At 39.4% G+C, this 27010-nt stretch overlaps 1 protein-coding gene across 1 annotated transcript in view; it reads right to left on the bottom strand.

The window, feature by feature from the left end:
• Positions 1–27010, bottom strand: part of pth2ra (parathyroid hormone 2 receptor a) — a 74207-nt gene that overhangs the window by 20470 nt on the left and 26727 nt on the right. Inside the window, exons 6-10 of the mRNA XM_084907852.1 lie at positions 26236–26419; positions 21809–21962; positions 14487–14547; positions 12747–12813; positions 2971–3065 (exon numbers count right to left, since the gene is read on the bottom strand). Coding sequence (XP_084763978.1) covers positions 2971–3065; positions 12747–12813; positions 14487–14547; positions 21809–21962; positions 26236–26419 — 561 coding nt within the window. The remainder of the gene's footprint in view (positions 1–2970; positions 3066–12746; positions 12814–14486; positions 14548–21808; positions 21963–26235; positions 26420–27010) is intronic.

The following is a 27010-nucleotide window of genomic DNA, read 5'->3' as shown; positions in this document are numbered from 1 at the left end:
TGAAGCTGAGCATTGGTGGTTATCAGAGGAACAGTAAGGTTAGGAACACCAAGTCTAGCCCTTACCCAGCTGCTAATGGATTGACCATCTTGGAGAAAAGTGGTCAAACTTTGTCAAACACGAGTGTTGGAATCCCCATAAATATTTTCCCCTGACAGCCACCAGGATGAGGAGTACAGCTGATGTCTAGAATCAAGTTACTGTTACATATTTTGCACAGAAATCTTACAATTTCTGTCACTTTTCTCCACATTTCCTCGTCGCTTTATAAAAAATTAATTTGAACCAAACAGCTCCAGCTGTCTTCACAACAGCATCTGTTACATTCTGTGAGGCTGTGGGAGTGTGTGGGCGTGGTGTTGTCCTCTCCCTCTCCTCCTCCTTCTTTATTGCCCCTCCCCTGTCTCTCTCTGCCCCTGCTTTCTCCTTTTAGGACACACCTGCTGCTCATCTGCCCTCGTTTACCACCAATTACCCTCAGAGGTGATATAAGCTGGAGAAGAGCAGTGTGGATGCGGGAGAGGCTTCTGGTGGATTTCCTCTGTGCTGGGCAGTGTGTGAGTCTGGTCTAGGTGTGGAAAAGGCCAGCTGTGCGTGACCAGCCCCACTGTGCGTGGCTCTTTGTGAGTAGTTCTTAACTGAGCAGTGGTTTTCCTTAAGGGACAGCGGCCTCCATTATTTTGTGTGGCCTGCTTGGTTATTGTTAATAGCAGCGTTGCTGTCTTTTTCTGTTGGAGCCTTATAGTTGTTTTCTTTGTTGAAGTGGTCACCATCTCTTTGGGTTGACTGGTCTGATTTACCATTAAAGCAGCAGTGCTGTCTCTTTCTGTCGTTACTATTTATATGATTATTGAGTTAATTGATTATAATAAAGATATTTTGTGTTAACTACCTCTGCCTGGTGTTCTTTTCATTTCAACCCGGATCCAACTGTTACTGTCCCCCACCCTCTTCGCCTAGCTTTCATGTGGGGATGTAACAGCATCAATAAGCTTGTTGATGACTTTAGAAGAAAAGCACCTGATGTGTTATTCTGTTGCAGTGTGAAGCAAATATTTTACCAACAATATTTTAACTCGGATAAACACATTTGTCTTTATTTACATCACATGGTGTGAATTTCTGTGAGTTCACCTCATTTCATAGACTTTGTACATAATTCTGCGAACCCACAATTAAAATAATCGAGATGATAGCGCATTAATGTGAGAACTAAATCTAAATGTTTTTGGTTAACACAAGTTTTTGTTTTTTGTTTTTTTGCAGTTTTTTTAGATGAAAGAAATAAAACCGGATGAGCTTAAGGATGTGAGATTCAAAATTCAAACGCTGTTCAAAAATAATACAAAGATTTTAGCAGATGACTTGATATTGTGAGGGAGAGACCAGTTTGATGTCTTTAGTCAAACTTTTTACCAGAACTGAGAGGCAGGAAATTCAGGGTAATACTGATGAAACATTCACTGAGGTAAGGGAGATTTTTGAAGTTATTAGGTCTAAACAGAAAAGCACAGCTGCATGTGTAAGCGTATAATAATATCATTAGTCATTTTCACTACTGCTCTGGTTTTGATGGAAACCAAACTGGAACTTGTCAGATATTCTTGTCAACTGGCTGGCGAGCCTGATGAGCAATGGTTTCCTCAAGAATTTCAGAAATGAAGGGAAGTTTGAACATGCACTGTACTTATGTAAAACAGCTGTATCTGTGAGAGGGAAGACACTAGCTGTCTTGAAGCAGTCATTTAATGCACCTGGATAAAAGGGACAGATCGCTAACTGAGAGCAGAATGGGGGGGAAAGTGACAGGCAGAACTTTTATATGAAATTTGTCAGGATTCATTTCAGTCAGTTTCTCATCTGTCTCTTTTCTCTATGTCCAGGAGATCTGTCATGGAGATCAGAGAGAACTCAGATGCCAGAACAAAGTGAATGTGGTCAGGTTGATATGATAAAGACTTGAATTTTGATCTGAAAGAATTGAGCTTGCCAGCAAAGATATTTAGAACTTTTTTTTTTTTTTACAGCCATCAGTAGAAAAGATTCTATAAGTTGATCAGCTGTGGGTCAAAATATAGACTAGAACTTCTAAATAGGTTTGTGGTCTGAACCACCTTTACTTCAGCCTCGAGTCTGTTAGAAAGCTACTGAACAATGCATTTCCCCTAATGTAGATAAAGAATCATATTCATTCATTCACTCAGAGCGCTCTATACAACCCATCTGTCTCATACCTGTGGCCAATCATCATAAACTAATGTGCTCATCTTTGGTCTGTGGAAGTCTGTAATATTTTGGCACACTGAGAATTAAACTCAGTAAATATTTGATGCTGCGTCAGTGGATCCTTCACTTGTTGCTCTTACACTAGAATAGTCCAGTCCTTGTATCTGACCATTTTCTAATATATTTCTAACTCTGGGGATGAACCAGTGGACCAGTGTTGTGTCGACACACAGCAGGCAACTTGGAGCCACTTGTAAATTGTACATTTAGGCTCTTTGTCACTAGCAGCCTGTTGCAAAGATGCATAAATTGTTTGCATTTCTTTAGCTGATTCCATGAGAAATACAAAAGATAACACAGTTTAACAGCCGTAAAATTATATCTTTGACCAATTAAGTGATTCCCGAAGAGCTTTTAACTGAAAACTCAGTTATATCCATATCTCACCATGGTGTGCAGTTTCCTTAAAAGAAATGAGAAAACTGGACAAATGGAGGACAAATGAAAAAGTGGCAGGCCTAAAATAATAACGATCTAAAGCAAACTGACAGTATCTGAACCTTATGTCCTTAAGAAACAAGACAGAAGCCTGACACAGCACCTGACCGGTGCATCTGGGGAGTGAAACGGTGAGTTATCAGCACACCAGCATTCACGAGTAGTGACATACAGAGGCATTTAGAGCAGACTGCAACCCTGAGCACAGGATGAATGAGTGGCGTTACAGAAAAAGTCATTTCAAACCTGTACTGTTTCCTGGTGTCGTATCGCCCTGCGTTCGTCTCTCGTATTTTAGTGGCCAGAACTCGCACGATGTTCACAAACAAAATAAAGTTGAGCTGGAACAGAAGAAAAGCAAAGACTCTTCATATATTGACATGCTGAAACTGTATCATATACATAAAATAAATGAAACCTTTTACAGTGGTGATTAATTCTAATCAGGACACAAAGACTTGACGGCAGTGTGGGCTGGACGTGCAGAACGTCAGCCAGAATCACGATTTGATTCACTGTCTTTCGGTACACTGCACGAGTGTGTTTCTAATAATCCTTTTTCACCTGTACACTTGTTACAGAACTTGATTTTGTATATCTTAAGGTAAGTACGGTGTGGAAGCAGGTCTATTAATCATAGCAAAATACCTTTAGAGGCTTACTAAGTTCTCCTTTGGAACTTTTGTCATTTCCTCTACGAGACTTTAATGAGACTTGAGCAAAGTAATTTAAAACATGCAAATTGAAGGTTATGTTTTATGCCACCAATGACTTAGTAATACTTTCAGTCTGACACTATGCACCACCTGAATGAGCCTGAATAAGCTTTAGAATCCATATAAAACACTTTGAGACCAGCAGCGCTGCAGACGTAGACATGATCCAGACATTAAACAGTGAGTCAAAGCACTTTACTTAAATCCAAACCTCCTGTGAGTTCATACATTTTACAGTGTTTGTGTTCACTCTTTATCTTCTGCATATTTCCTTTTTAGTAACATAAACACATTACACAGACAAAAACTGATACAAATATGACTGTGCTAATTGTAATTGTTGTACATGTGCCAAGGTTTAACCCAGAAAATGAGACCATGTGATGAATTTCAACTCTAAAACAACAAACAGCCATATTATCACATTTCCAGAAACAGTCAAAGGAGCTTGCAAGGAAAAGCGTCTGGACTTCTTTAAGTTACTTGAAGACGTTTCACCTCTCATCCGAGAAGGTGGAGGGAACTCAAAACTGGATTAGAAGAGCCACCTCCACAGGACAAGACTCAGCAGTCCATCTGCATCTAAAGGATAAAGGTCCTTTTGTCCCTCTGTGGGGGGATACTCCCACTAGGTTTAAATCTGGGACTCTCCACCATTTGACCTTAGAACTGAAGAAGCTTCTCGGATGAGAGGTGAAACGTCTTCAAGTAACTTAAAGAAGTCCAGACGCTTTTCTTTGCAAGCTCCTTTGACTACGATGACCTGGATGACTGAGAACCTTCACAGACATTTCCAGAAATACTGATTATTGACTGTGCCAACTATGAATGCTATCATCTGTGCACTATAAGCAATGAAAAACACTGAGATGAGATGTCTCTTCTCTTTGTGCTGGGTGTCTTTTTACACCAACTGTATGCAATCTACTATAAATAAATAAATAAATAAATTTTTATAGCACCTTTCAAGACAGAGTCACAAAGTGCTGCACATAAGATTACAAGTCATAAAACTGCCTGTGTGTGTGTCTGTAAGCATACTCGTTTACTAATAAACTTACCAAAAAACATAAAAAATAATGTTGTATATCAATTATGTGTCCAACATTTTCAGTAAATAATTGGCTGACTGTATCATTGCAAGCTGTGTAAATATGAGGCTGCATTTTAACAGCACAGTAGTCCCGCAGACACTAGACTCATTTTCTGTTCTGCCAGTTCAGATATGAACGTTTGTGTTTAGCAGCTCATCAAACAGAGGAATTAAGAAATTAAATGTTTTTGTTGTAACCAGAAAAAAAGCATAGTTGAAATTAGAGACTATTTTTTATGCAGTCGTAGTGTTCAAAAGTAACCCAGTGTCAAAAAAGCACTTATTGAATACATACACAGATCTGTAAAAATTTTGTAACTATAGTTTCCACTGACATAACCAGCAGGTATTATAATAATAAAATCTGTGTGCAGACAGAAAGACAATACTCAAAATCCCCAAAGTACCAAACAATGCTGGCTGAGCTGTTAGTAACAATCAGACTTTTACCATTTTACCATTAATCACTTAACAATGTAGCAACATGGTCTCAACTCTGTAAACACACAATGGGCATTTCATTAGGTACACCTGTGCAGCCAACTGCTAACACAAACATCCAATCACATGGAAGCTGGCAACAGTGATTCAAAAAAACAATCATTACAACCAGTTTGCAGAAGAGCATCTCTGAACCTTGAAGCAGATGGTCTGCAGCAGCAGAAGACCACACCAGGTGTCAGCTGAGAACAGGAAACTGAAGCTACAGTTCATGCGGATCACCCTAAGTGGACAACAGAAGATTGGACAAACACTTCCGGGTCTGATGAGTTTCTGTTCCTGCTGTGTCATTCAGAAGGCAGTGTCAGAACGTGAAAGCATAGATTTATCCTGCTCTGTATCAGCCATTCAGGCTGCAGGTGGTCTGTCGTGTCAATATGGACCTGAATATTCTGAGGATTGTTTCCAGCACTTTGCTGAATCTGTGCCACAAAGAATTAGGGAAAGAAAAGTTGGTCCAACCTGGTATTAGAGTCCAATAAATGTACACACATTAAGTCTTCATTCAGTAATTTTCTATAACCAGCAGTGAATTTGTCCTGATGAAACAACGCTGCCTCTGATTAGAGTCTGTAGGTGATTTTACCAGTGGGAGCCTGGTGTAAACTCACAGCACGCACAGACAGACACACGACTCGGAAGATGTCTTTGAACAAACGTGCAGTTTTAAGTAGCTTGTTCATTAATTCAGAGGTTTTGCATAAGTGCCACTCACAGAAAAACACTGCATGAATAGACTCACTCTTCTTTTTGTTAAATTGTGATGTTAAAGCAAGTTTGATATTAAAAAGCCCTTGGTCCATAGAGGAGTGATATTCCACGAAATTGATATTCAATCAGTTTGCTATTGGAGAACTATAATCCAAAAGTAATTCCAAGTATTTATAAATATTGAATACAGGGTGTGTGTATTACCTGCACATGTAGTTTATGTGAAACATGGAGCACTACATCATTACCAGTGTGAGACGGGGAAAGTTAGAGCCTTTTTAATGATTTGTAGACCTTGGCCTTCTCAGTGCCTTCATAAAAATATCACAGCTCTGATTATCTATGCAGGTTTTTCTTTTTAGAAACACGGAGAGTTCATTAAAACCGTCCTGAGGTTATTTTCTCTTGGGGTTAATTGTGCTCAGATGTATCTGCCTGAGATTCTTATGCCCTGAGAAATTCATGCACACACACACACACACCTACGTGCGCGTGTGCGGCATAGTTTTATCTCCTGTGGAATCTATTATTTGTACATCAGCGGTATCATCTTTGAAAGAACTTTCCTATTCGGTGATCTCAGTTTGTAGGGATGGTCAGCCCGTTCTCATCAGTGCATCGGTTATAAAAATGACCCAACTTTTCTTTTTCTCTCTACAGCATTTTAAACGACACAAGGAACCAGAGGATACCAAGACCACCTGTTCTTCATCTGAACAAACAGTCTGTACAGCAGTCAGTTTCACGCACGAGTATTTAAAGGAACAAACACAACCTGATTTCACTGGATTGTAGGATGAGCATGTAACAAATGTGGGGCTGTTCTCATCCAGTGATTTATTCATTTATCAGTGACCAAAATATTTCCCCCCCTTTATTTTAATTTAGCATTTTAGCCCCTAGTAAGGGCTTTAGTGTACAGTGTAAACTAGCTCGCTGCACGCTGGCCTTACATGTAACCCCAGAAAACGTTCTCACTGCAGTGTTTTGAGCTTTTCATAGTCTTCCATCACAATTATAACCCACCACATGTTAAAATAATGAAAAGGGGATTGTGTTACTTTGATGTCCAAATATAGAAACTATTTGTCACAGTCGTGGGTCTGTGGCCCAGTGTGTTGAGTAGTTTATTATTTATTTGTTGCATTATTGCTGTCTGTGTTTTGGTTTTGGTCCCCTTGCCCCTCATGTTACTTTGTGCTCCCTCTGTTTCTGTGTCATCCCTGCCTGTGTGTTCCCTCTGTTCTAGATTAGTCAGGTCTCTGCATCTGTGTCTTTGCATCTGTGTTGAGTTTCCTGTCTTATTGTGAAGGTCCGTGTCTTATGTCAGTGTATTCAGTTTGCGTCCTCCCTGTCTCGTCATGTCGATTAGCTTCAGCCACGTCTCCCTCCTGTGTGCAGTTTCCTCATTTCCCTATGTGTATTTATAGTGTGTGTTCTCTTGTACTCGTCACTGGTCCGTCTGTGTTACCTCCCTGTGTTATTCTGTGTCTCACCCTAGCATTATCCTGAACATCATCCCGCGAGTCATGCTTTCAGGTTTGTTTAGTTAGTTCTTCCCAGTTTGGTTATTTCTCAGTTCCTGTCCTCGCCACCTCCGTGTCACTCTGTATTTTCACCCCATGTCAATAAAGATCACTCTTCTCATCTAAGTCATTGCCTGCATCTTTGGGTCCTTCTCTTACTCCACACGGCTTGTCTCGTTAGCCGTGATACTATTACAGAAGTTGAGAATTACACAAAAGGGGATTGATGCAAGGAACATCTAAAACCTTAGTTAAGCTTTGTATTTAACCTTTATCCAGGAAACAGATGTAGCTGTCCATTTGTTTTGACTTCTTTTAAAATTGCTCAGTAGATGCACATTTACACAGGCTGGTTATGGGGTGCTGGCACAGATGCGCTCAGTCAGACGGAACAACTTTCACATTCGTTCCCGGCTGTGTTTGTTTCAGTTTAACTCATATCTTTCCACAGTTTTCATTACTGGTAATGTGCTGAGTGGGGCTCAGCTGAAACACAAGAGCCAGCTCACTGTAATCTACTAGAAAACAAAGAAATCTGCTTTTGGAATGACCTACAGCATAGAGACAGTGTGGAATAACAAGTTTAAACTCCTTCACCTCTATCCATTACATCCAAACAGTACCCACTGTTAGGGTAATCACATGAGACACACTATTCCTCTTACAGATAATTCTTTTGGGAGAGAGAGAAGAATAATTGCTATTTCTTACCAAGGAGGACAAAGACGACTCAACCTATTGACCAGAAGCACAGTGAGCCAGCTCTCAAGTCTTTTTTTAGCACCCTCAACTTTTCCTTTGAGATGACGGGAATACACCGAGGTCTTGTACTGTCTCCCAAATTACATAATAAGCTTCCAGGATGGCGATGAGGCCCTGAGGAAACACCAGGTAGGAGGCATAGGAGCAAAGATTTAAGATCACCCACAGAGTCAGAATGGTGTGTGTATGACCTCTGGAGACCTGTCCATATGAAGAAATGATTCATGGCCGCACGGAAGAGAACGGAAAATCCTTCCCTATTTCCTTCAGTAGTGCATATTTTATATATATGACCAGAATTATTTTTATGTGTCATGATGATTTATGTTTAATATTTTTATCAGTCACAGAGAGAGAGAGAGAGAGAGAGTGAGCGTGTGTGTCCCACATAATTCTTATAATTATGCCACAAGTAAATAATACAAAAGTGGCAACTTTCATGACTCAATTATAGTTTGAGACAGTTTATTAGCAACATCAAAAATTAAAAAAAAAAAAATTCCTGTTTTTATTTGTTTGTTTGTTTTTCTTCCTCTTGTGGGTACAGCTGAGCTGAAGCAGTTCAGAAGAAAATAAATAAGTAAATCAAACTTCCTGCTGAGCACTGCGCTGCGTTGCATTGCGCTGCAGCTACCAGGTGCACCTGTTTGAGGTTATTGCTGCCAGGCACCACTTACTAAATCCAAGGATTTACTTATTTTCCCCCCAGCACACGTTTTCTTTTACATGTTCAACAAAAACTGAAAATATTCTATTTACACGTTGCTAATTTAATATTTAATTCTACATATTCTGACCATTATTATCTTAACTGGCTCATTACGCTTAACCAGGTTTTTACCTGCTGTAACAATTTGCCATGCTGATAAATCATAATGACTCCAAATTATATAATGTGTCTCTGCTGGGATAATAACAATAACAATTGCTTAATAATTAGAATTAGATGGAAGATATTTTATTTATTATTCTATTTAAAATAAATAAATAAATAAATATTGGAATTACAAAAACAGCCCACATACTCTATTCTTCTTTGTTTCACAGAGAGCAGCCCACCAGCCCACGGATACTTCACCACCTCCAACCCATCAACTTACACCAGCCCTCAGGACCACCACTTGTAAGTATAATGGATCGATACTCAGCTGCTGTACAACTAATGCTGAGCTATTTTAAAAGCAAGTGAAAGATTTGTCACCAGTGAGCCCCCACTGTGAGGATACCCCGACAGATTCAGACCACAATGGAGTGCTGTCAGTGCTTCATGATGGATTTCTAACTCAATCTGACTGTATGAGCAGATTCCACCTGCTTTAATTACAGTAAACCCTTGTTTTTCTTCTAGTTGAGGTTAATAAATACCTGGCTGCAATTTAAGGAAATATGGCACACACGAGCCAGGCATCGGTGCTTGGATGTCTCTCCTGGCTGCAGCCCGTTAAGTGTAACCTGGCACGTATTTGTGAGAAAAATGTAGACTAAGCATCTGATCTCACTGGCAGTGTTTTAACTTTGTGCTGGCAGAGTCTGCTTTCTATACAGATCCTGTGGCACTCACCACTGACAACCTGACAAGTCGCTGAGCACAAAAACGCCCCGACGCACAGAGTGAGGTCACAGGTGCCGACCGGGAAAAAAATAGCTGTCTGTGGACACAGATAAGAAGAAGCTTCTTCCAGGTGCTCCCTCATTCATCAGAGGTTACCTTTGCTCGTGGTTCTGCATACTCGATTCAGCAGACTCTTGCGCCGGATGACCTTCCTGTTGCAATCCCAGAGGAATTTATGTCTCCTCCTGGTCTCAAACCTTCAAGTGTTCAGCGATTGTGCAAACCACTACATCACGGAGCCACACTGTCTGTGGACACAGGTCCTCAACCTTATCCCACACAGTGACTCATTCTTCTCTGTGCCTCACTGAAACTCACCAGCTCTGCATGTAACTAATAAGATAAACAGACTGCAGGCCACATTCACACACTCATTTATACAAATTTCATTCGATTATTTTTAAAAGTTTCTGACCTATCACAAACAATCCTGTGTTTGTGATGGGGGCAATTTGGGATTCGGGGTCTTTGACATGCAGAGTGGACCAGTCAGGGACCGAAAATGAGTGTTGGTTTTGGATATTAGCAGGCAGTTTAGTTTGAATAATGCTCTGATCAGACTAAGACTAAAGAAGCCACCCTCACTATCCGTCACATTTTTTTGATCGGTAGTACCCGCTGTTACAGGTGCATCGCCTAAAGTGATTATTTAAAATGCACAAGTCACCCTTTGCTTATTTTTACACCTAGTTATTTGCTTTCTGTTCCAGTTTCGATGTGTCGATGAGCTTATTGTGTGACAACTTTAATCAAAGGAGAACGACAGGATTGCAACAACTCAGTATGCAGCGTGATCTGGATAATTGCTGCTCTTCCTTTGTGTTATTTTGCCTCTTCGTGCTCCTCATTGTTTTGGCTAGCCTTGTGGTTTAGCTGCTTGACTTGTCGTCTCTGTGCCTGCATTGTTAAGTCAACCGAGTTGTTTGTTTGTTTGGTGCACAATTCCCAAGAGGCTTTGGTATCTTTTCCTAATTCTTCCTTTAACTCTTTCATTCCTGTATCATAATTGATATGTAGGTTTTTCAGGCTTGTGCATATTTTTTTTTACCCCTGAATAAACCTAAATAGATCACCAAACATTTCAAGTGATATAATAAAAATTAAAGTTCATAAATTCAGAAAAAAATATTTAATATTTAATTGATGATCAGAAGGTTCAGTAAACATTTTCAAAAATGTGAATATTTTGGTAATTATTTCATGGTTCAGGCATTAAAAGGTCAAAAGCAGGACATGTGTCATGAGCCTGGGTTCCAGCGTTTTCTGTCTGGGACTCTGTTTTCGGTTTGATAGTTTCCGTTTAACTTTGTTGTACTTTTCAGTTTAGTTATAACCTTTGCTTTGGTTAAGTTTGTATTCTGATTTTGTGTTCATCATTTTCTTTGTTATTCTCAGGTTTTTCCGGCTCTTCTATGTTCCCCACGTCTAGTATCTGTTTCCATCATATTTTCTGTTGTTAGGAAGTTTTGTCTTTGTTTACATCTTTCTGTCAATTTCATGTGTTTTAGTCTCAGTCGGGTTATTTTTGCGATAGTCTCTTATCCTGTGTGTGTTGTGTTCAGTTTGCTTCCCTCGTGCTCATTAACTGATTCGGTTCACCTGAGCCTTGTTGTCCTCAGCTGTGTCTCTTTCCCTGATTATCTCATGTCTATTTAAGTCCTCAGTTTCTCTCTGTTCTTTATCATGTCGTTGCCCCTCCCTCCTCAATTGTGCCCAGTTTGTTCTGTTATGAAATAAGTTCTAGTTTTTTGTTTAGGTCGCGGTTCTTGTTGTTTTCTATTTTGTTTCCTGGGCTGCAACAATAAAGCTGTTTAAGTTCTGTTTAGCCCGTCTGACAAGCCCTCTCTCTGCCTACCACACAACATTGCATGCACTTTATACCATATGAGTGCGATGTAGTAAAGGTAGTAAATGGCTTTTCCAGCCTGAGACCAATTTTCTGTGAACAACTGGTAAAAGAACAAATCCTTCTGAGTGAACTCTATTTAAATTCCATAGGTGGTGTTTGGCTTCCCGACACTCGAGGGGAATAAGTGTGGAAATTGTAAGCAAAAACAAGTTAGCATTGTCAAAATGAAAGAGGATTGCTGTATACCTTCAGCCTGTTTTCCAGCTGTGGTTGGTGAGCATGCCTGTGCATGTGTGCTCCTTCAGATTTATTCTTTAGATTCAACATGTTTCAGATCCAACATATCTCCCATCAGCCACCACCACCTCCGTCTGTCCAATAACAAACACGCACCACTAAAAGTTGTTAAGTGCAAGTGCGAAACCACAACATAAACAGTCAGAGTCACAAGTCAGAGCTGCATGATTGTTAAATATGAAGCACAGAGAAGGTGGTAGAGTGAAGGACACGCGGTGGATCCACCAATCAGAAGGTCACAGGTTGAGTTCTTGATGCGCCAGAACGGCGTGTTTGATATTATTCATGTGTGAATGGGTGAAACTGGCTCGTGAAAGCACTTCACAGTGGTCGATAAAACTAAACTTAAAGTATTGCAATATCAGTCTATTTACTATTTTTCATACTCCTGCACACTGAAGCCTCTAGAGAGAATAAAACGCTGCTTGCAGTATGTATTTTTAGAATCCTCCCTGCCAAACTCAATCAAATCTTTATTTATTTCTGATCTGTGAAGGTTACTGAGTGGCACACTGCTGCTGAACTGGTTACGAGCAAGATCTTAACTTGAATAGGGAACAGAGATTTTGAAAGATTTAGTTAATATTTATAATGTTATTTCTCTTATGTTACAAAACTGCTAATTTTATTGGCTTTATTTGGAGAATTTCATCTTGTAGTAACAGCATCCAAAGCATAAAATCATAACTCGTGTTTAATAACTTTAAATAACCAAATATTAGAAATTCAGAGGTTATGAGAGAAAACTGTCTCATAGAATGAGCCATCGATGCTTCATTGTGCTCAGCAACAAGTTGTTTGTGTTCATGGAAGGAAACTTCAAACCTTTCAGGTTACAAGCAAGAAATTCAAAAGCCTGAAGTGAAATTATAGAGGACTGCCCCTTTTTACAAAAGTGTATCCTTGTGAATTTTCAAGCTGCATTTATAGGCAGCAACAAATGTAGCACTCTTACCCCAATCGCTGTCAAGATGGGAACCTGGTAGATCCATTTGATGTTTCCAGCGCTCAACTCCCAGCACCTGCAGGTGACACAGATGCAGGTGAGAGGCAGAAGCAAAAGGTGATGGTGTCATTCAGAAAAGCAGACTGAGTAGAGAAGTGGAACTGTGTAGAGAAACTCTGAAATACTCGAGACTGCAGTGATGGTGTGATGATCCTAGTGTTTCTATTATTTTTTTCCTGTGACAATAACTGAATATGAGCTTCTTTTGGAGGTTTTCACATCTTTAAGTTATATTTTCTGGATTTAAGATGGCACTGATTTATTTTCTGTGCCATCTTTGAGTTTTGTTTCCTTTTAGTTAATGTGGGGATGAATTTCAATTATTGTTTATGTCTTTGTTTCATATAACAGTAGCCTGAGGTCCCTCAGTGCTATTGCATCTGTTCCTCTCTTTAAATATTCGCATCCTCTATTGTTCCCTGTTTTCTTGTTTCGTGCGTCCTTCAGGTTAGTTTTGGTTTTACTTCCTGTCTCTGTCTTCCCCTGGCTGTTCTAACCTGTTCCGACCTGTCTCTTGTTGTCTAATCAGCCCTTTGTGTATAAATAGTCCTGTCTCCCCTTTGTGCTTTGTCGAAGCATCTGTTTCCCTGTGTGGTTCTCTCAGTGGTCTCCTGTGAGTTCTCTTGGTTTCTAGACTTTATTTATGGCCTAAATGCAGGTTTCTGTTATTTAACTCTGCCTCTGGTTTCCTACATTTGGGTCCAAAGCTCTACACTCAATGCTTTTAGACACACAGAGCAAATAAAAAGGTGTATGAATAAAGTCAGAAACAGGCAGAGGTGTGACCTACTTACTGCTGCTACTGCTAAAGAACAGCAAAGGAAAATTAGATATTTTCCATTTAACTTGTTAATACATTTTAAATTCAAAGGAACATGTTAGTTCATTTTTGATTATAAATTTTTAAATTTACTGTTTGTTTGTTTGTTTGTTTTTTAATCTGGGGTTGTTTTTATTATTTCGGGTTTAATTTAATTTCCCAATTCTAGTTTAGGTCATATCACATTATTTAAATATCAAATATATATGATTAAGGATTTTAAAATGCCAAAACGTCAGCTTGTATTTCTTGCAGTAGTTTGTGGTGAATTTTGTCATGTTGCACAAACCAGTATATTGACCGACTGCCTGCATTCGTTGTTCCCGTTTTGACTTATAATTCCTGTGGTCGCTCATGTTTAACTCTCTAACAACTCTTTTCATTATCAAGATTTTGCCTTGTGTACTTCAAACATTGGCAATGTCTGAAGATGCTTGATTTGGTATCAAGCACTCCAAATTAAGCATTCTTTGCATATCAAATCCTGTATTTCACTGATTCAAATGTCACCACAATTAAGCAGTGATTACAACGTCCCTCCTCTCTTCTTATTCATTTTGAAGTTTATTTTTTCCAAACTTTTTTGGCAGATGTTTTTATAACCCTGTGAGGTCTTAGTTATCAGTGGAGATGGGCCCAATGCTTACACAGTCTCTGTGGTATCACAATATATCATTATAGTTTTTATATCATTTTCTTAAAGATGGTTATCCTTCTGACTGGCTATTATCAACATTTTGAACACAGAAGACAGTTTTTACAGTTTTTACAAAACACAGGGTTAGAGTTAGGTTTTGGAGGGAGGGCTGGAGGACGTCTTACACCTCGCAGGGATAATCTCGTTAGAGTCTGAGTCCTCTCTCTCTTACCTTGCATCTGCCACTGTTGCCCTGACGATCGCCCACACTGCCACAAAAACAGCTGGAACACCTGAAATTAGACATAATGCAAAATGAGATGTTTTGCAGGTGATGTCATATGTGCTGTTTACCTGATTTATTTCCCAGACTGCACTTCACATTGTTTGTCGCTGTGTCTCTGACGCATCACAATACAGAAGGAGAACCAAGCTGAGGTGATCGTTACAATTTAAAAGCAGCCTGTTTGCTTTATTGACAAAAGTGTAAAACGGTTATTTTAAAATAATATTCAGTCACGACAGAGTGGATCCTGGTGAAAGGTGTTGTATTGGTGTTGTAAAAGGTCACATTACTCAAAGGTCACAAAGTAGGAGAAATAAAACCCGACACAGGCATGTTAGCTAACGCAGGCATCACACACAGAACATGACATGAATGTAAACATCAGAGTAATCCCACATGCTGGTGACATACAGACACACTTAATTACACATTCATACTTCATGATATAACGCCCTCCGACCCAGCAGCTTTGATTCATGGCGAGTCTCAGAGCAGCACATTCAGCCTCTCCTGTCAGGCGTAATTCTTCTGTCTCTAAAGAGCTCTTGTCTGTTTTCTTATGTGTACACAAACACACATACAGGGACTTCCTAAAGAAACTTCCAACTGCACCGTTACTTTGTTCAAACTGTGTGGGTTGTTATTGATTTCCCTTCCACTCCACAGTTTCTAAACCATTTAAAAACACTTAAAATGTACCAGTGTAAAAACAAGAGTAAATGCATTAACTATTCGACTAAGATTTGGTACCTTTGGGGAGTAATATGCTTTAAACCTAAACTTTAGAGTGGTTTTATAGATTAAGTTACACCACATTCTAATTCCCAGAGTGTGAAAGTCAGTTGTTTAGTCATAAATCCACAAGGACTCCTTTGACTTCAGTGACTACAAGGTTTAAAGTTTCATCCCCCCGTGAATCTCTGGAGCACTTTAAGCTCAGCTGTTACTTCAAGATCGCTCCTTAAAATGCTTGCAGAGGGCAATTTTACCACGGCCTTCGACTTGGACAGAGTAAACATCAGCTTCTTTCAAACCTTCAGATGAAGTATCGTGGTGGTTATTGTGCAGCTGGTGCTGAGAACTGGGTCTCCATCTATGGCTTAGCAGTTTTAAACTAGAAGTATGCTTGTTGTTCATTTCAACATTCCCAGGGCAGTGCACCATTTATGTCAACTGGAGTCAAACCGTACCATGGCGAGGTGGCGGAGAGGGAATATTCAGTAACATAACCGGAACCACGACCAAACTTCACTGTAGTGTTCTTGTGCATCTGAATGGGTGCTACTTCAAAATCACTCCCTTTAAGCATGTTTGCAAGTCTGCAGTTTCACTACTGTCCTCAAACTTGTTTCAGTCCTGCATGTTGACTATCATAGTTGGAGCCTGAGCACTAAAAGTCCAAATGCTCTATTGTATCTGCTCTGTTTACTAATTCGTCAAATGAATTAGCTTTTTGGAGGACTTAACGTGCAACAGCTAAATCACAGAATTTAGCACACACATCACGTCTGGTAAACATAATTTCCTTAGGGATTAATAAAGTATTCTGATTCTAGAAGAAAAAAAATTACATGTTTATTGGTTTGGGGTTTTCAAAATGCCACCTTTGCAGGTTATAAATAAGTATTATGGACACACAGTTTGAGGTACATGAATGAAATTTGGTACATATGTGTAACATGCAAAGACGGACAACAAAGTCTATGGCCTCCCTGACCCAAACCCAACAGGAAGTCTGCCATATTGAACTGAAAATGGCTTTTTCAAACTCCACGTAGAGATTTTATCGAATAAAGCTCATATTCAGTCAGTTCAAACTACAGACTTGGGCAATATTAAACTGCTGAACTTACATTACACGCACATTGTCTAATCTCGACCCAACTTTTCAGGTATGATAAGGATTTACCCCTGAACATATTCTAATTGTAATACTTAATAGCGGTCACAGTGCCAGGAACAGGACATGCAATGATTTATACTTTTATGTATTTCTCCTCCCACATTGACCAAATCCATCTCAAAAGTGGTCAGAATCAACATCGGATAGTGATGATGCTTCAGTGTGAAACTGTAAGCAAAAAAATTGTGCGCTTGATATACGAGTCGCAAATTTGGCAGCCTTACGTAATATCTCAAGATGTAGAAAAAAATCTCTTAGAGCCATATCCCAAAGCCAGCAGGAAGTCAGCCATACTGAATTTAAGAATTTATTGCTTTGTACTTTAACAAACCCCTCCAAAACATTTCGTCAGATCAACATGAACAATGGTGATCTGACAAAGTGCAAACTGAACTCCTTGGCGATATTAAACTGCGAAGATTTTGAGTTTTCATGAAAGGTCATGGTGGCATGACAAAGTTCAATTATTCATCACAGGACGCACCTTGTCCAGTCTGTCCCTAACTTCACGTGCTGGATTGGACACGCCTACGTGCTAATATTAGGTCACACAGTAGGTAATAATCATCATTTAATCTACGTGAAATTTAAATTGTTTGTTCCACGCCTGATATACATTAGTGTGATATACGGTTAGACAACTGACAAACAATGGGCACAGAAGGTGTTCAGTAAGTAAGTGACGCAGCACCCAATTAGCTTCCTAAACTGAAAACAGCCACATGTCCGTGTGAGTCTAGTCAACCGCAGCATGCCCGAGACGTAGCTCAACCCGACCTCAGCACGGGTCGGCTGAAGCTGGCCTGGACGTGTGGCAGGGAGCGAGGGCCCTCTCGTCGCTGTTTGCAGCTTTAATTGGTCATTAAATCTGAGTCTCCGTGTATGTCTGATTATGAATTTTTAGCAAGTTTCAATTAAAGAGTCCAGTTTCCAACCCAGAAAGCAATGAACTGGGTCAGAAATGCAATCAGCAGCATACGTGTCCTGTTTATTCCCACATTCAGAGTTTTCCACTGTGAATTAATCCAAACGCTATCCCCGATGCCTGAGAAAGCACATGTGGTGTAAAAGATTTCAACTCTGGTTTCTGCCATCAACCCACAGTGCTGTCATTCTGCACGCACAAAACAGGGATTTTATTTTTTTCTGATGGTTTGCAACTTTATGCACTTTCACAAAGTGAAAAAGGTGTTGAATGATTGCTGTGCTGACACACTGGCAGAGATGCAGTGAACATTGCAGAGGCACCTGTGCAATTTGACAAAATGGGACTTCCAGTGAGCCACTAAAAAACAGCCAGACTGGAAGCCATTTGAACATGACCTTAAAGGACCCCTCTGATTCATTAGATAAGCATCAGGGTTCCCAACCCTACCCTTAATTCTGGTGCCTAAGCTAACCGGAGTGAATGCTGATGTAAAAAGCCAATGTTGCTTTTCTTCTCAAAACCTTGAGCCACTGCGTCAAGGCCCCAACATCAAATGTGTGACAGAATTGCACTTTTTGATGCTGTGGCGATGATAATATTTTAAATTGCTCCACCAGAGACCATAACTATCTGAGAGACACAGATACTAGCAAATATTACTCTGAGGCTGGAAAGGAAACAGCCCACACTGTCACTGTGTGAGAAGCTAAGATGACGATGTGAGATCCACTTTTGCAAAAAGAGAAATTAAATGTGACAGAACCATTTTTTCTTCCTCTGACATCATTAGCAGCAGCATTTATAATGCACATATTCTATTGCCACTGCCACTTGACTCATTAAGCAACTCCTCAAATCTGTCACACGCTCTAAATTGTATTTGGATGCATGTGGAATTACTGATGGTGTCTCCTGTTCTTGCGGCTTCACAAACAGACGCGATAAGATTGTGACTGTCAATATTCAATATTGTTAGCATAATTAATCACTGGAACTTTAATCGGGTGATAAGTGGTCCCCGTCCATCAGTATGTATATTCTGCAGACCAGACATTTGAAATGAATTCTGTATCTTACCTGCAGCTCCAAAGACAAAATGAAAGAGAGAGAGGTTGGCAGAGCTTAAAGGGAGTGTGGGAGCAGAGAAAAGAGCAGGGATGTGATCATGATCTTGTGTTAGTCACAGAGTTTCATCACTGGGAAAGCTAATGCTGCAGTTACCATCAAGCACTCGCTTGATGGTAACTGCAGATGGAAACAAAACACCGGGTTGTGACAGGAACCGTTGGGCTTTCATCTAAAACATGACAAATTAAAAATGTGCTAAAAGTCTGTGTTTAGGGCAACTTTACCAATAAGACGACTTAAAAATGGTTGATAGTGAACTCTAACAGAAATATCTGCAAAGTGCTGGGAAATGCTTCCCCCTCTTATCTCTTGCTGGTGTCATGCTGTCAAGCCAAAGCAGCTCAAAAATGTGTGCTGAAAAAATAATTAGTTCAAAAGAAGGCAGGGAGTGGCTGCATCATTATGTGGATTCATCCCCTCCTGTGAATGAACACATGGATTCATAAAAGACAAACCACAAGCCAAAGAATGGCTGTAAATTATGCAAATATACAAATCAGCTTAAGAAAATGCATCGCATGCCCTTTATATTCCTCAGTCATAAATTTTAATATTATTATTTGGTATATGGAGGAATTTTACAGTAACTTTTTGAGAATGTTTTAACGTGTGTGTAAAGTAAATTTCAGTTAATGAATCAGGCGACCCCAAAGACTTGAGCAGAAAGGCTATTTATTTTACAGAAATAGTGCTTTAATGATTTAAAAAGCAAATGAAAAAAAAATTAATAAATGTCTGATTTAAAATATGTTTAAAATAATAAAGTTTGTACATTTTTGCTTGAACTGTTAATCCATTATTTTCCAAATGTTTGTTAAAGCTCCTACTTACAACCAAATTTCCCCTTGTGGGACAATTAAAGGATTATTCTATTCTATTCTACTCAAAGAACCAGAAGTTCAAATTTTTAAATATTTCGCTACATGATTATAGGCAGATTATATAATAATTCACAAAAGCTTTAATAGTTCATGGATAAACAGCTGAAAAAGCAAACAGAGAGATGTAAACGTACAGACATGAAAATGAAAGCCTATATTAATCTTTTTATGAGCACAGAGTTCTGTAAAGAGATCCGTAGACTCCATGCTGATAAATGATAGAAGCGCCTTTAGCAGCAGTAACAGAAGAATTTATTTTCTGTATGATTTTATTTTTCTCTCACATTGTTGGAGGAATTCTGGCCTGCTCTACTTTGCATCCCTGCTTCAGTTCATTGAGGTTTATATCTCTCTGGTGCTTTCACAGCATTTCAAACAGGTTCAGGTCTGAACTTTTGACTGAACCGCTGCAGCGCCTTCTTTCTTTTCTATTTCAGCTTTTTTTTATATATATATATATATATATATATATATATATATATATATATATATATATATATAGAGAGAGAGAGAGAGAGAGAGAGAGAGAGAGAGAGAGAGAGAGAGAGAGAGAGGAGTTTATGGTTGACCCAGTGCTGGAACTTCAGCACAAACACCTCAAACTCTGCCTTCTCCTCTTTGGTCTCTTTGCTCTGGTGGCTATTGTTTCAGAAGTCTTGTGGTTTGCAAACCTAAGGCTACGTTCACTCTGCAGGTCTTAATGCTCAATTCCGATTTTTTGATCAAATCCGATTTTTTTTGTCTGCTTGTTCACACTACAAATAAAATGCGACAGCAAACGCGCTCTAGTGTGAACGCTCAAAGCGGCCGCGTGCGCAAAAGAAGACGTCACACACAACGCGCTGTTTAGACCCAGACCAACAGTTTGACTGATGGCCTTAATATAAAGATTTCGGATTTTACATTTCCCAATTTTTGCTTTAAGTTATTGTGTTATTTCCATAATAATGTAGATAACCTAATAATGATCCTTATTGCCGTTTTAGAGGAGCGGTGCTTCAAAGGATAGCTGCAGATTTCTGTCAGAATCTGCAGATTATACAGTACAAAGAAAATGTTCACGTTGTCTTCCCAACAGTTTCACTGACATCTACGCTGGATGGCCAGGAAGCGTTCACGATGTCTTCTCCGGCGCTGATAATTGGCGTCTGTCTTGTGTCAGTGACGTAAAAGACGGATGTAATGAGACATGACCGTTCAAACAGCAGTCGCTTTATAAAACATCGGATATTTATCGGATTCAGTACCACATACGAAAGTGACCCAGATCGGATTTGAAAATATCGGATTTGTGCCGTTCACACTGTCATACCATGATCGGATATGGGTCGCATAGGGTCAAAAAAATCGGATTTGATGCGCTTTCGCCTGCAGTGTGAACGTAGCCTTAGATGTGCTGCGATGTTCTTTTTAGAAAGAAAATATTTTTCTCCTGGCAATCCTTCCAAACAAGCCATGCTTGCCACACTTCTTTTTCTAATTATTCTGACACGAACTTTGACATTTCATATGCTAATCTGTGGAGCCTGAGGTGTAGATCTTTGTAGACAGTTTGCTGCGACGCCCACTCCTGGGAAGAATGCTGGTCTGAAGCATTCAGCTGCGTATAAACACAAACTGCCAAAACGTCTACTTATGCAGAGGCGCACACACTTGCAAGTAATCAATTAAGTGCATCTGATTAGCAGCACCTGGCTGCTGCACAATCTCTTAATTCCTATAGAACCAGTAATGGTGCACATAGTTTTCACAGGACTGCATTTGATCACATTTGAACTTTCAACGCAGTTTGATGGAGGAGTCAATAAAAGGTCTATTATTATTTTATATTTTAGTATTTTATTACAGCTGATGTAGTCCAACATTAGTGACTTAAAGTAACTACAAGTAAAGAAAACCAGAGAAGCAATGTGAATGCTCTTTGCTCTTTGCTCGTTCATGCGGCTTCAAAGAAACAAACGAAAAATATGTTGTGGGGAAAAAACCCTTTCATCTACTTTTCTTAACAATGTCACACACTCCTTTGCAAGGACAGAACAAAAACTTGAACAAAAACACAAAACAAATCTGTTCTGTTTCAGAAGAAACAACATAATTTTATTCCAAAAGTCTTTTTTGCTGCTTTTGACGTGATGAATTACACAACTGCCATCAAAACAAGAATAAACTGCAGATATAAAATTGACTTCTGTTAATCACTCACTTAACTCTGCTCGAAAGGTTTGGAAACTCCCCTACACAGCAAACATAAACTATATTAATGAGTCTCTTCTCTGAAGCATGTTGGAAAACATTAAGCGCTGTTTTACATATTGTGTCATATTGTAGTTGCAATGAAGCCATAAACTTAAATCAGAACTGATGCTTTAGTCACGTTTTGTCCTCCTTCATAACTGCGTTATGTGTAATGTAATCTTTTAGTGCTTACCCCATCCGATGAGTATCAAACCCCAGAGGTATTTGGAATCTGATCGGAAGGCCATGAAGATGAGACTGTGGAGGTAAAGGCCTTCTACCAGAATCCAGTAGTAATTGGTAGCCAGAAAGTAGATGAAGAGCAGCACAGTCACCTTGCAGCCAATCTGAAAGCATTAACAGTTTTATCAGATCCTATTTGAAACTAGTATTATGCAGCTTATTATGCAGTTATTTTGCATGTCTGTGTGTTGACACACGCGATGATCACAGTACTTCAACGTATTCAAACACCACAGGTGATCATAAGAGAGGAAATGATCTCATTACAATCAGAAGCAGCTTGCTGTATAAATTTGCACAAAGATGGGCAAATATGTTATTAACTAGAACATAAACAGAGTAAAGCAGCAATAAGCTTCTGCTAACTATGTCATTGTTTGTGTATGATTCCAAGATTAGTGACATGTACAGGCTATGCCCACTAAATTTTATACTGTAAAGGTTTCAGACGTAAACTGGATTGTTTTCTTTGTCATTTTTCATCTCTGAAAAGTAAAATCGTATGATACAAGTCTGCTAAACTCACTACTCAGTTGCTACAATAGAACTGACACTATATAGATAAAAGTAGTGGGACTGAAAGAACCTGGATTTAAAGATTAAGAAATGTGGCCACAAACTTTTTATTACAGGACTATTTAAATGCAAAAAGTTTAACTTACAAGGTTTTTCAAGTTAACGAAAGTGTGTGGAAAAATAGATTTATGACATCCTCAAAAAAAGAGACAAAAATAACCAAAATAACTCGTATTATTGTATTCTAGACACCCAGTTTAACTCTAAGTATTAAAACATTTTTAAACTGTGGAAAATCGATATCAAAGTGTGCAAACCCAGTCCTAAAACTGTAAAAAATAGTTTCCTTAAAAACAAATCTTTAAAATTAAAAATTAATGCAACACATATAATAACCCTGGTAATTTGTGCACAACAAATTCAATCTCCAAAAGTTGATTCTGTTCATCTGGATGTTTTCAGAGAGAAACGTTTCGTCACTCATCCAGGTGACTTCTTCAGTCTCAGCTGACTGCAGGTTTCAATCTTATAAACAGTACATTTGCATAATGACTGAAACCAGCCCACTGAATGAACAATGGGCTGGGAGGTCAGTTCTTTCATCATTAATATGCAAATTCTCCTGACCATTGATCAGCAACTACTGATCAAAGCCCACTGATCAATGGCCATGAGTACCAATCACATTAGACTTTCATACTCAGTCCTGCTACAGTCCAGCCTGTGCATTCACTCGGGGACCAAACAACTCCTAAGTGTGCCACATATATGATTTGTTTACCTCCACCGTGTGGAGAATAGTTTGACACTAGAAGTCTGCTCTCACATTCAATGCTGAAACCTTCTCACAGGGAAGAGTCACACACTGAATTAATGTTTAAAGGAAAAAGCAGGAAAGGACTGCATTGCAGGAGAAGTCTCACTTAAAACGTTACTGTCTCTTATTTTCAGTCTGGGATGTGAAAAAAGGACATTTTCTGTGGAAGTGTCCTGCCAAAGGTGAGAATGTGTTTCCACCCATTTCTATATATATATGGTAAATGGCCTGTATTTATATAGCGCTTTACTAGTCCCTAAGGACCCCAAAGCGCTTTACATATCCAGTCATCCACCCATTCACACACAGGTGATGGCAAGCTACATTGTAGCCACAGCCACCCTGGGGCGCACTGACAGAGGCGAGGCTGCCGGACACTGGCGCCACCGGGCCCTCTGACCACCACCAGTAGGCAACGGGTGAAGTGTCTTGCCCAAGGACACAACGACCGAGACTATCCAAGCCGGGGCTCGAACCGGCAACCTTCCGATTACAAGGCGAACTCCCAACTCTTGAGCCATGATCGCCCGATATATACACAATCTTGCAGAACTCATGCAAGTAGATGCTTCATTATACATCGCAGGCAGTATGTGATGGTATAGGTTGTGGCTCCGACTGTCTCAGACTCAATAGCTTGAATGACTCAGCCTTTATCTCCGTTTCCTGGAGCAAATATGCTCCAGCTACAGGTAAGTGGACTCCAAACTAAAGGTTTCACCTTGAAACAAGTTGCTCATCAATGAATATTCGTTGTATTTCCTTCTGGAACTTTACATTTTCTTACCAGAGCACCTTATTTAATCATTTAAATTAACAAGCTTGTGAGGGTGGAATTGCTCCTCTGAATAATATGAATACATTTAAATAACTAAATCAGCTGGTACAGTAAGTGCAAACCAAATAATTAATACTAACAATGCTGCTTACAAGACTCTAAGCTTTATTTTAAACAGGAAAAACAAGCTCTGCTCTTGTTTGCTACAGCAAGACAAATGAAATTTAAATACCAAACACAAGGGGTCTGTAACTGGGATAATAATGTAGTCTAAAACTGGCGACTTACACAAATTAAATACACACAAATGGAAGAAAACCCAAAATAAACAAACAAATCTAAAGTGAATGCCATTTCTCGTTGCTTACGTGTTCATGTGGCTTCAAAGAAAGGAAGAAAAAAAATTGGGACAAAAACCTTTCATCTGCTCACTTTAACAATGTTGCATCCTTCTTTTCAAGGACAGAGAAAAACCTGTAACACAGCCAGCAGTTCTGTTTCATGTCATCATGTTATCGGTACACATAAACACCCAAGTCACCTGTTATTAACATCATAATTAGGACTAATAGAGCTGTTTACAACATTCAAATTAACCTACGAGGGATCAAGCAAAAAATAAATAAATGGATAAATAAATAGAATTGTTAATCCATCTTCTGAATGTCACACAGGTTAAATGCATCTGCAGTACCGTCAAACCATTAGAAGTTTTGGCGTCACTGTCTACGTCAAGCTGCTCGGGGTTATAACTGAATCAGACTCCATTTTATTATTTATTTTATTTCTCTCTGTTTTTGTTTCATAGAAAACTCTCTAAAAACATCCCGTCGTTGTGTTCACTGTGTACTGTTCCGCTTCTTCATATTCAGATCCACATATCCTGCGACATTCAGTTCATGCTTGTTTTGTGGGGATTTTTCATTAACGTTTTTGTTGTTATGGTGTCCACCTGTGCTCTGTGGTGCTCTCTGTCGTGTTTTATTTTGAAAGTGTCTTGTTCTGCTTCCTTTGTCTCATTGGTTCAGTCTCAAACATCAACCCAGTGATTAAAAAAAACACAAAACCCTCGCTGACTTCAGTGACGTCACCTGATTGGTCAGCAGCAGAGCTTTGAGGTCAACACGTTTAAAGACTTCCTGTCTGATGTTAAGGACCTCACTCGTGGGACTTTTGCTCAATGTTTTGGGTTTTTTGGTCTCGAGTTCTGTTTGTTTCTTTGTTTCATCTTTGTGTTTTTCTTCTTAGTTTGTTCTTATTTTATTCTCAGTGGTGATTCGGTCTATAATTTGTAACTGTAGTGAGTAAGCTGGTTTTTGGGGGGGGGTGGTTTAGCTTAATCTAGTCTTGGGTCTAAATCCTGGCTGCTGCACAGCCGTGACATTGACATTGTCAAATAACCTGTTACTCATTTTTTAATTCTTCTGATTTTATTTAAAGTTTGGGGTGGTTGCTTTGCCCAAAGATTTTCTGTTCTTAACTTTTTTTTCCTGTACTGGATTTCTTCTGAGGCAACCCATGTTTAATGTCCCAGCACTGTGTTGTGTGAGTAATTCCCTCAGGCCACTCTGCAGGCGTTTGGACTTGGAGAAAGTTTGCATGAAGGCTCAAAATATCCACCAAAGGGTCCTCACGCACTTGATAAATTGACCGTGGGATACCCCTAAGCCCTCACAGACTTAGCTGGATGATGCTTCAAGTGTGTGAGGGTGGACACTGAGATTAGGTCATTTTCTTTGTGATTTCATGATTGTTTCCACCTGATCCTCATCAGCCCTGTGTGCATATTTATTCATGTGTTGCCGTCTGTTTTTGTTAGCTTGTTTGTTTACGAGCACCTCAGCAGTTCTCACTGCTTTCCTTCCTTTGGCACGCTTTCTGATGTTTGAGTTTATGTCATTTCTCTTGGATTCATTTTACCCTACTGTGCTTTTTTGAGGATTTTTATAATTCAATCAATACTTTTTTTTTTTATTCGCAACTGAAAAATCGGGCTCAATTCAAAGAATAATTGCTGCAAATTCATCCTGTGAAATTATTTGGTTGGTGTGAACGGCTGCAAGATCTGAAATATATTAATGTGCAAAATATTTGCATGAATTTTATATGTCCGGTGAGTAAAATCTATTATTCTTAGAAATACACAGAAACAAAATCTGGCTTTGTTGTGTAATGACACCAGATGATCCTGATTAAAGTCACTCATTCTAACAAACACTGTACCACATCTCTAATTTGGATCTTATTTAATGTGCATGGTACTTACATACTGCGACTTGTCCAGTGATGCTATGCTAACAGTTTTTAAGCTGTCGAGCAGAGCAGAGTCCAAGTCCTGCAATCCCGCCCTGGAATACACAACTTTGTCCTTCACGAAGATGCTGACTGCTCGTAGCATGAAGGAAACAAAGAGGTGCATGTGGATGTAGTTTCTGGTGCAGTGAAGACGCCTGCCACACAAGCAAAGACAAAGTTATAAAAACTGCAAAGCATTTCTCATAAATGATGAAATGAGTCCAAGGCTACCCTTGTGGCACTGTTGAGTAGAAATGCAAAAAAGTATAAAAACATGATCTCATGATCACAAACACCAGTAAAGCCGGAGTTTAAACGATCTTCTTCCCTCCCGTGTCATCTCTGTAACGTCAGCTATAGGGGTTGAATGTGTATATGTGTGTTCCATTTAACAGAAAATAATCCACCAGTTTTATGCAACATTCAGCCTCGACAGGAAGAGGAGCTGGTGAATAGTAGATAAACAAAGCTGACAGAGGGGACGAATCCTCAGTGATCCTGTCTATTTCTGTCAGAGGAGTGAAACTGTCGATGCAGCACATGCCTGCCCTGTAAATCATCGACGTACAGAGCACCGTGACACACAGGTGTACTGAGTTTTTCCACCGTATGGCCGGTAAAGAAACTGTCAAGGATTTTCAAACTGTCTCATTGTAAGCACGGGTCTCTGGCTATAAAGCTGTGCAAGGATAAGAGTACGCCTCTGTTAAAGCCAGCGCAGCACTTCTATATCTCTGTTCTGTTTT

This window comes from Perissodus microlepis, chromosome 16, assembly GCF_051167445.1.
Source record: "Perissodus microlepis isolate ML-2025 ecotype Zambia chromosome 16, ASM5116744v1, whole genome shotgun sequence".
Lineage (NCBI taxonomy): Eukaryota > Metazoa > Chordata > Actinopteri > Cichliformes > Cichlidae > Perissodus > Perissodus microlepis.
Note: the sequence above shows the minus strand (reverse complement) of the source record. Positions and strands in the feature narration are given on the sequence as shown.